The sequence below is a fragment of the Poecilia reticulata genome, linkage group LG2 (genome assembly GCF_000633615.1).
Source record: "Poecilia reticulata strain Guanapo linkage group LG2, Guppy_female_1.0+MT, whole genome shotgun sequence".
NCBI classification, from domain to species: Eukaryota; Metazoa; Chordata; class Actinopteri; order Cyprinodontiformes; family Poeciliidae; genus Poecilia; species Poecilia reticulata.
Genome location: NC_024332.1, coordinates 26,805,189 through 26,815,624, shown reverse-complemented (window position 1 = coordinate 26,815,624; position 10,436 = coordinate 26,805,189). Strand labels below are relative to the sequence as shown.

The following is a 10,436-nucleotide window of genomic DNA, read 5'->3' as shown; positions in this document are numbered from 1 at the left end:
AAGCCAATCCTACCTTGCTGTAAGTTAATGTTAGCTAAAGTTATTAAACTCCATTACTGTAATGTTAGCCCTTAATATTAAAAATATTTTAAAGACAGGCAAATAGTTTATTTCCCTCCAATTTTAATCTAGCAAATTAAAAGCTAATATGTTAGTCAAAGCTATCCTTTATGTGCATTATTTAGCAACTTGGCTGATGTGACACAGCGCTTGTGTTCTTTGCTTTGGCAACTTTAGCCACATGAAGACCAATGTTAGCCTAAGGACACATGGTGGGGGCGGGACAAAGTTGGTTAATGAAGACATGCTATGAGTGTGGAGGATGATAATAAGGACCAGCCACCGGAGAAAGAAGTTCCTATTTGATCAAAGAGAAAGAAGCAGATGAAATACTCCCCAAGAAAATTAGATAAGTCAGTTTTGTGTTGATATTTTCACCATGTGAAGTGGAGTGGGACACCCAGGTAAGTGCGGAAGGGAGAGCAGGGATCAACATTCACCAGTTGAGTCAAGTTACTTTTTAGACAACTAAAAACTGGTGTTAAATCTATTTATTTATTAATAAGCTTCTTGCAAACAACCATAAGTTAGAGTATCTGGTTAGAAGTAATTTAGAATGCTCATTAAGTAAAAAGATACACCCATGTGCCTAAAACTATACATTAAATGAAGCATTCYGAATAACAACAGTGGCCGTCTGTCTGAACTTCTGCCAAACAAATATTTGAWMAGAATAATTTTGTTCAGCTCCAGTTATTATGCTACTTGTATTAAGAAATAAYTGTATTGCACTTTATAACAACCAGTCATGTTAACTAGGCATTTGTCTGCCAGTCTACCATTCTGACAGTGTGCAGCAAGGGACATTTTTGGGATGGTATTAAAATAAATGCTGGAATATGATTACATTGTTTTTTGTTTTTGTTCTTTTTTTAAGTGACCACAATGAATTGAGTCATCACCGACTATGAGAATGTCCAGAAGAGACTCACCAAGTTTGAATTCATGAAAAGGCTTTCATCATGATTAACTATTGCAAGAACTGCAATTAGAATTGCTAATTTCTGAGCATTTCTGGACACCTTCAAAGAGTTGCTTCTGGGAAATGAAAACAACAAGAAGATCTCCTGTTTTCAGAGCATTACAGGAAGACTATTACAAAGAAGATGGCTGACATAATCAAAGCAAAAAATGTTGCTGTTGAAAGAACCTATGTTCTTAAATTACAGAGTAAGTAAGACTGTTTTAGTTTTTCAATCAGTATTTCAGAGTAACAATATACTGACCAGACGTTAAACCCTCTGTTATCTTAGAACAAGTTATCTTTTGTTTTATTCCAATGTACAAAGAAAGGGTTTGTTCTACAGCTACGATGGCAGTTATAAGTTCTCCAGTGTATTTTACTTCACTTGAGGTAAGACTTAATATCAGTGACTCTGTTATCAGAATTTGACACTGTAATRACACTAAATGACATCTTTAGAACTTGCTACTTGTTTCACTTTACTTGAGGTAAGAGACAATATTAATGACACTGTAATAACACTTAATGACATCTTCATAACTATTGCTACTTGTTCCACTTGATGTAACATAAATTGTTATAGACTCTGTTATTAAATCATTTGACAGTATAATAAAGCTTAATGAGATCTTTATTGTTGGTCCTACTTGTTTCGCTTTATTTCAGGTAGTGGGAATATTAATCGCTGTTTTGTTAAAGCTTTTGATAGTGTAATAACAATTAAATCATTATGACTACCATTATGACATATGTATGACATGATTCTTGGTTAATGTCAGGTTGTCATAATGAAGATAATTTTGCCTAGATTAATGTCAAGTTGTCATAACAAAGACATTTTGAATAATGTCAACTTTGTATTAAAAAAGTGTCATGATTTACCGAATGACACTTTATGACAACAGTCATAAATATTCATGAAGACTTACTGATGTTCATGACAGGTGTTATGTCATGTTTATGACAGTGTCATGTCAGTCTTATTCACATCCCTTCAAATAAAGTGTTACCAATTYACCTAAACCAGAGCAAAAATAAAATCAGAGCCATGAAGTTTTTTCTACCTGTTTGTTTTATCTGGAAACAGATCAATACATCTTACTGTTACGTAACGATGTCCAGAACGTGCTGCTCTTTATAGTCTCTGAAACAAATTTGAAAAATGTGTCAAAAGAGAAATGTTCCTGGCAGATTTTTAAATGAAAAATAAGCGTAAAAATATTTACCCTTTTTAAGTCAGTTTTTTTTTATTTAAAATGATTCCTGCTGCACGTCTTTAACCTCCTTATCAGTCTGGCAACTATTTTGATTTATTTCTTAAAAAGTTACAAAAAGTCCTCAAATAAATTTTTAGATGTATTTGAAAATATTTCACTATATTTTTAATATTGATTTTATGAAAGCTAAACATAAGCTTTTATTTATTTTTTTACCAGTAAACCCTTTTTACGTTTAAAATGTATTTTATTTAAAGTAGAATTGCTTTCTAAGGTCATATATAATAAAAATATAAATAAAACTGTATTTATAATTATTACATTTCTAAACTTTTTAAACTTATTTTTGACTTTAATGACTCAAGTTTTTAATATATTTTTTAAATCAAGTAAAGAGTCTTATTCTGAAAAATTATCATACTTAGATAGTATTGCTTTCTAATAACTTATTTACCAAAATTMTCTTTGTGTTTTCTTAAATCTATATTTACTTTTATTTTGTGCAACTTATTCAACTGAAGTAATTAAAGTTATGCTTACTTCCATCGTCAGGAAGCAGCAATCTTCTTTCCAAATGGCCTATTAGTTTTTTTTTGTTTTTTTTCCTATTAAACGTTAATGTGCTTTTTWAAAAATAATAATTTGATATTTATATGTATTTTTGTGTTTTTGTGCAGAGTCCAGTCTGTACATCTCGGACAGTTCAGGTCTTCAGACTCAAACCAGCAGCCAAAGTGAGAAAACAATCCTCACTCTGAATCGACACGATAAAAATCTAAAACTAAAACTTGTTTTTATTCTGCCAGGCGTCACTTCCCCGACTGTGTTTGGTGTCAGTGGGCCACCAGGGGGCACTGTGGGRTCTCCAGGTCCGAAACGCACCAGTTCTGGAACTGGAAACACTCTAAAGGTATCAGTTTTATTTAGCTTTACTTCAACAAGGAGAAATAATTGAGCAGCGTTCAGTTTTCCGTTTGCTTCCTGTAGCGTTGGCTGACGAGTCCCGTCCGAAGACTGAGTCAAGGAAAAGCCGACGGTCAGAAAAAGCCCACAATCAGAACCAGAAGGCGGGACAACAAGTCCGATGTGGTCACGCCCTTCCCTGGGAACTCGCAGGCGGTGCGTAACACTGAACCAGTGAAGATGGTGGCCAGCTGGCCACTTTCTGCAAACTAAAGCGAAAATGTTTGTGTGCATAAAGAAGGCGAAGAAGGAGGAGGCAGGGCAAAGTGGAGGAGAGGAGGAGCCTGAAGAGGAAAGCCACACCCCTCTGCCACCGCCCATGCAAATTATCAAAGACCCCAACAACCCGGAGGTAAAAACACCAAACCATCCTGCAGGTCTCAGGAAATTCACACGACAAGAACCTGAGAAACAAACTGATTTCACCCACCAGCATCATTATGTCAGACTCGTCCTGATAATCAAGACGTTCCTAGATTATCAGAAGAAGGAAATTGGGACTAAAAATCCTGTTGCGTGAACTAGGCCTTAGAGTAATTTATGCTAACTTTTGTCCAGGCTTTGGACTCGGATCAGGGATCCAATGAGTCKGACACAGAACAGCGAAATAAAGCACTGAGGGGACGAATGTAAGTCAAGCCCAACGGTAAATGAAACATGGCTGAACTTGAACAGCAGGTTTCACTGACGCTTTCTGTGCAGGTTTGTTGTGAACGAGATGATCCAATCAGAGAAGGACTACGTGAAGGACCTGGGAGTGATCGTCGAGGTGAGTCCTGATTCAGGTTTTCATCTAATGAAATGGTGAAAAGAAGGAACTGCCTTCCCTAATGATTGCGACCTCTCAGGGCTTCATGTCCAGGCTGGAGGTCCGAGGGATTCCTGAAGACATGAGAGGCAAAGACAAGATCGTCTTCGGAAACATCCAGCAGATCTACGACTGGCACCGCGAGTCAGTCCAGAACCAGAATCATGTAACCAGCRTTTGTKCAGACAGCATGACACTGACTCCTCCTTTCTGTTTCAGCTTCTTCCTGGTGGAGTTGGAGCGCTGCGTCCAGAACCATGACCTACTGGCCGACCTCTTCATCAGACATGTGAGTTCTACCGACCTGGACCGATTCAACATCGTGCTACAGACAATCGCCAAGACTTTCAGGTCCAGACGATGGGATGATTGTTCTTTATCCGGGCCTTATGGACAAAGACTGAACTCAACTCAAATGGATTTGAGTCTGGAAATATGGCTTCTTGTGCTTGATTTTTTTGGTTTTAAAATGGATTTTGGTAAAAAACATTGCCGCCTGTTAGATAATTTGATGTTTTACCAGTGCTACGCTGGTTTAGCGTGTGGATCCTGGACTTTGGTTCTGATTTACATTTAGCAACTTTAATATGAAATATCTTCTTTAATGTAATCTTGCTGGTATGTTTGAGACTTTTTGACCTTGAAACTCGTGTTACTTTGACATAAAAGATCATGATTTGAGTTGGAACCAGACAGGTTTAATTTGAAGTTTTAGATGTTTAGACTTTATTTAGACTATAACTCGGACATGTTGGTAGATACTTTGGACCAGTTTTCTTGGGCTTTTACTTGATTTGACTGTTAAAAACATGAACTGAATCCTATGGGTCCTAAATGTGTCTTGGGACTTGATTTTGGGAACTTATTACAGAAATTACGCATGTTTGTTATGATTTCAGAAGTCTTGCTGCATATTTAGGACGTGTTTAGGAGGAAAATTTCACACTGCTTCTGAACAAGCCGTCTTTGATGCCGTCTTTGTGCAGAGTTGTTGACTTTTATTGCCTTTTTRTGGCTTACTGTGAATTGTTTTGCCAACCAGGCCTTGAACTTTTCTGAAACTACTTACTGGACTTTTAACTTCAGTTTTGAACTTAAAACAAAATGTGAAATTTGTAAGTCTACTTTATCAAATAAAGCAAACAGTGGTAGAGTTGTCTGGAAAGCCCTCCAGATTGGTAAATATTCGTTAATATAATGTATTAAAACATATTATTGGAGATTTTTGGTGYCTGATGCGTCRATAATATTTCTATGATTAAGTTTTTGTCTTGTTTTCCAGGAGCGCCGACTGCACATGTACATAGTTTACTGTCAGAACAAGCCAAGGTCAGAGTTCATCGTAATAGAGTACGAGACTTTCTTTGAGGTAATTTAACTACGTTTTCATTTTCGTTCTAGATTATTAGTTGGTAATAAACCATTAATGTAGTTTTGAATTGAACTAAATGTCCATTTGTAGGAGATCCAGCATGAAATCAGCTGCAGGATGTCCATCAGTGATTATCTGATCAAACCCATCCAGAGAATCACAAAGTACCAGCTTCTGCTAAAGGTACGACCACATTGGAAACAGAACTTATGACTGTGTCAAATAAAAGGCAATTAGATGGAAATAAATACTAATTTATGATCTTAGAAACTTGGATTAGTCCACCTTTAAGACTTTGATGTGCATTAGTGACGCTGACCTGCTGGTTTAGACTTTACTTAAAGGTCTTGAATTTATTAAATTATATGTTTTGTGAAATTATGCGTTTTTCCACCTGACAGGATTTCCTGAAGTACACAACCAAAGCCGGTCTGGACTGTGAGGAGGTGCAGGTGAGTCTCTTCTGTTAATCATTGCATGATTCCTCTAAACTTATCTTCATTTAGGGCCACAGAATGACATAACATAAAATCCAGGGAGGGTCCTGTTTCGCCCCCTTGTGGCCGATTGATGCATGTGTCACATTAATCACCTGGTATCGTGATTGATGTAGTTTAAAATGTTTTCTGATCACTGACCTGAAGGTATTTCTGTTGGTTTCTGTTTATTCTCATCTGAMCTTTAAGAAGTAATCACGTTTTTTAATCAAGATTTGTGTTCAGAACAAAGACGTGACGAAGTTTGTCAGTTTTGACGCCTGGTTTTGTCTCATCCTCAAAGATCTGATGAAGACAAAGAGGCGGCATTGTGAGGAAGATAATAAATGATTCATACAGGATGGTGAATCATCAGCCTGTGGAACATCGCTAACCTTTGCAATATTTAACATCAGTCTCTGTGTGTGTGTGTGTTTTGTTTGCAGAAAGCAGTGGAGTTAATGTCGCTGGTTCCTAAACGCTGCAACGACATGATGAACCTGGGACGCCTGCAGGGATACGAGGTGCTGCAGCGCCCCCTGTGGCTCAAAACTTTCTATGAATCTAAAAGATTTTGATAAATGATGTATCTGAATATACAAAATAACAAAAAAGAGATCTGGAGATCATGTGGCTATCTGCTATCAGCTTTAATCATAAGGTGATGTTGCTGAATGTGGAGTTTCCTGAAGATTTTTTTTTTTTTGCCCCCTAGTGGCAAAATACAATTAGTGCACCTTAAAAATATGCTTTACCACAAAAACCTGTTATTGTAGATAGGAAAAGCAAGAGGAGTAAATTTCTGCCAAAGATTAAAATCAGAAGAAGGGATTTCTGTTTCAAAAGTCAAAAATTGTCCACTTTTGAGAGTCAAATTTCCAAATTCTTTCTTGAATAATTCTTGAGTATTATTCACCCAAATGTATCTGGTCTTTCCTCTGACTGTGCCTGCTGCTGTTGTCCAGGGGAAGCTAACATCTCAGGGGAAGCTGCTGCAGCAGGAAACCTTCTGTGTTTGGGAGCAGGACGGCGGCGTTTTGTCCCGCAGCAAAGAGCGACGAGTCTTCCTGTTCGAGCAGATCGTCATCTTCAGCGAACCGCTGCGAAAAGGCTCCAACAACCCCGGGTACCAGTTCAAAAACAGCATCAAGGTGAGACCAGTCCCACTGGGAAGACAGGTAAACCAGTACATTACCATTGGGAGGCTTTAATGGTGCTGGTTTGTGTGGGCAGGTGACCTATCTGGCCATGCAGGAGAGCGTGGACGGAGACCCCTGTAAGTTCGTCTTGTGGTCCCGTGGTTCTGCGGAGCGCTTCACGCTGCAGGCCTCCTCTGCCAGCATCAAGATGACCTGGGTGGAGACCATCGCCACCCTGCTGGACGCCCAGAACAACTTCTTGTCAGGTGGCAACATCATTTAAATCTTACTGGACTCTGAGAACCCTGAAAAACGTTAAAGTTTCCATTTTCTACAACGGTTTTTAAATTAGTCAGTAACTTCTTGTGATCGATGGMTTGTGCCAGTAGTGGAAACAGGTAAAACGGCGCACAGAACCACACCCACGGTAAACCTGCTCAGCCTGGCACTAGGGGGCCCTAGAGTGGCCAACCAGCAGGCTGCCGTGTTTTTGTGATAAATGTTAAAAATGACAAAAACTGAGGCACACCAGCATAAACCTAGCTTAATATGTCCTGACTGCTACTGGTGTAGAAAAAACACAAAGATGCTCAGTCTGGTGGGGGGAAAGTAAATCCTGCACACTGACCGGTTCTGCTCAGTGGRAACGAGACTTTAGAAACCACTTTCACCCAGTCAAAGGTCTATGGTGGGTCCATTGCAGTCAGATAYGTTGATGATGTTGTTTTTTATATGAATATTCTGATCAAATAGTCTATAAAGTTAAACATGTCCTCTAATCCCAGCTCTCCAGTCTCCCATCGAGTACCAGAGAAAAGAGGCCGGGATCTCCATGACCCGGCCGCTGTCGTCAGGGCGACCGCCGTCGACCCCGCCCACCCCCAACGGCCACGCCGCTCAGCCTACTCCAGACAGCGAGCAAGACGACCAGGTCTGGGTTGCTTCTGCTGCTCCGACGGTTCCCCCCAGTCAGACTGGACCTAAACCCGACTCGTCCCTGCAGGAGCTGGTTCTGGTGCTGCAGGACTTCCTGGCGGTTCGGGAAGACGAGATCACCGTGTACCGAGGAGAGAAGGTCCAGATCCTGTCGTCCAATCAGCAGGGTCAGAGCCTGGTGTACCGGCCTGCCAACATCGAATCACCCGCTGCTGAGGGATGGGTGCCACGTAGCGTGCTCAACACAAACTGACACACACACACACACACACTGACTGAGGTCAGAGTCTGGTTTACGCTTTACACACACACCTGCCCCCTGCAGGCCAACAGGGTGAACAGCACCGAGGGAAACAGAGAAACTGAAGGAGGATGATGATGATCAGCTGCTGATCAAACTCTGATTGGATCAGGACAAAAATCAATATCAGAAATCAATTGAGTTATCAGCCGAGTTACGTTCACATGTGCCTTAGTTACGATTTTATTCGGATTAATGTAATGTTGAAGGATTTATTTCTGCTTTTTCTTCCTTTTGGATGTTAGACTTTCTTTACTGAACTTTCTTTCACTGATATCGATATTAAATTCCAACCAATAATTTACCAAATTAAAATAAATTACCTCTGCGATGTTTTACTTAGAGGAAAAATCAGTTTCATTAACTCATYTAATCTTTATTCAGTTTTGGATCTTCTGGATTAAACCAATTTAAACTAATAATCYGGTTCTTAAGCCTCTAATTGGACTTTATCACCATAAATGAAAGGAAAAAGGAGTTAATTTGCATAATTAAGTCTTAATATCTTTAATGGTGCAGAGTTGATGTCATCATCCTTCAGGCTCCTGGTGACAGTTTCCACACACACACACACGCGCACACACTCCCAGCAGCGGCTAATGCTGGCCTCTCTCCTGGTGCTTCATCTCGTCCAATCAGACGCTGCAGCCAGCCTGGCAGCAGCCAATCACACTCCCTCAAACTGTTTCCTGTGGGTCAGMGGAAGGAAGGCCTCATCCGGCTGGGCGGTGCTACAGGAAGCTGCCGTTGCCTGGCAACCAGTGACAGTATTTAAAAAAAAATAAAAGCCTCCAGAAGAAGGAGGCGTGAAGACTCGTCAGCCAATCAGAACTGAGCTGTCTGCGTGTCGTCATGTTTATAGTGTGTATAAAGACTGAGGACACACACACACACCCTCCTACGATGAAGATTAACGACGTGATAATTATGAGACTTAGATTCTGATTTTCACCTCCGTCCAGAGGAAACGAGAGAAACTGTCATTAATATCAGTGTGTATGAGAGTGTGTGTGCTTGTGACACTGTCCTCTGTGAGTGTGTGAGAAAGAGAGAGGGGGWGAGAGAGTGTGTGTGTTTTTCCACGGAAAGTCGCGGTGTCCCGCTGTAGCGTAGCCATGATGACTCGTGTTTACGGTGACGCCATTTTTACTTCGATTACTTTTGAGTTTGGAGGGTTTTTTTTTTTTTTGTTGGTTTTTTTAGTGGACTGCCTGCAGCGACGGTTGCCTCGGCAACGGCCCGTTTGGATATTCTGATTATGCATCGCTCGTTTCTGTAAATAGACCAGAAGTCCAGAAAAGCAACTCCACACGCTGTGGACGTCATCCGTCTCTCATCCGTAGCAGCCCTCCACACACACATGCCTGTCTGTCCCCGTCCCCCTGTCTGTCCCTGTCCCCATCTCTGGGTTTCTCTGGTGCCATTCTCAGACAACACCCCGGTCCTTAAGGAGCTCTGCAGGTCGCTCGGCATAAAACAAAGCGCACAGTCCTGGTTTAAGGTGGAATASCCCGTTGTGAAGGGTTTAAGGTGGAATGCTTGGTTGTTTCCAGTCTATTTTAATCCAGTTCCTGTCCCTCGTCTCATTGGTTCCTCTGCAGCTGCAGGTTATTCTCCCCCAAAACTTACAGGATACTTAACAAAGCTAATACATTATCTTTCAATTAAAYGTTAATTGCAGACAAAACAAGCAACATCTGCCATTTTTGCTGCTAAATTATCAACTAAAAATGACTTATTGACTTATTCCGGTTCTTCAATCAGCAGATTGGTGCTACATGCTATTCTAGCCACTCAATATGTCAGTGCTAGCTGCTACATGTTAGCATTAAGCTGTTATTTTACGCTAGCATAAAATAAAAGGAGCTGCTAGGCTAGCTCCTTTTACCAAAACTAAACAATTTTCCAGATTTTGAAGCAGAAATGAWCCCAGTGAGTCAAAAGAAGCAGCTTCCATGTTAGCGGATGTAGCTTGTGCGTCAGATTTACGGCCCTACCAGAAACACGCAAATACAAAAGTTCCGGTTCAGGACTTTGTGTGTAAAAATTTAAAACGTGATTAATCGCATTAAAATTTTAATGCATTAAAATTTTAATGCATTAAAATTGATGTAATTAGTGAATGGAAATTAATGCGTTAAAGTCCTGGTCCAAACTATAACACATCAGGGTTCTCCTGGGACGGCAAGTTACCTCCCCC

At 40.2% G+C, this 10,436-nt stretch overlaps 1 protein-coding gene across 1 annotated transcript in view; it reads left to right on the top strand.

Annotated features, from left to right (window-relative positions):
* The window catches only part of LOC103457726 (kalirin-like), a 26,342-nt gene extending 16,360 nt beyond the window's left edge, over positions 1–9,982 (top strand). The window contains exons 34-49 of the mRNA XM_008398083.1: positions 2,919–2,975; positions 3,048–3,151; positions 3,229–3,360; positions 3,446–3,556; positions 3,763–3,833; positions 3,907–3,973; positions 4,053–4,156; positions 4,232–4,301; positions 5,295–5,381; positions 5,475–5,567; positions 5,786–5,836; positions 6,307–6,384; positions 6,826–7,011; positions 7,094–7,265; positions 7,785–7,930; positions 8,003–9,982. Coding sequence (XP_008396305.1) covers positions 2,919–2,975; positions 3,048–3,151; positions 3,229–3,360; positions 3,446–3,556; positions 3,763–3,833; positions 3,907–3,973; positions 4,053–4,156; positions 4,232–4,301; positions 5,295–5,381; positions 5,475–5,567; positions 5,786–5,836; positions 6,307–6,384; positions 6,826–7,011; positions 7,094–7,265; positions 7,785–7,930; positions 8,003–8,188 — 1,715 coding nt within the window. The 3' untranslated portion in view covers positions 8,189–9,982. The remainder of the gene's footprint in view (positions 1–2,918; positions 2,976–3,047; positions 3,152–3,228; positions 3,361–3,445; positions 3,557–3,762; positions 3,834–3,906; positions 3,974–4,052; positions 4,157–4,231; positions 4,302–5,294; positions 5,382–5,474; positions 5,568–5,785; positions 5,837–6,306; positions 6,385–6,825; positions 7,012–7,093; positions 7,266–7,784; positions 7,931–8,002) is intronic.
* The last annotated feature ends 454 nt before the right edge of the window (positions 9,983–10,436 follow it).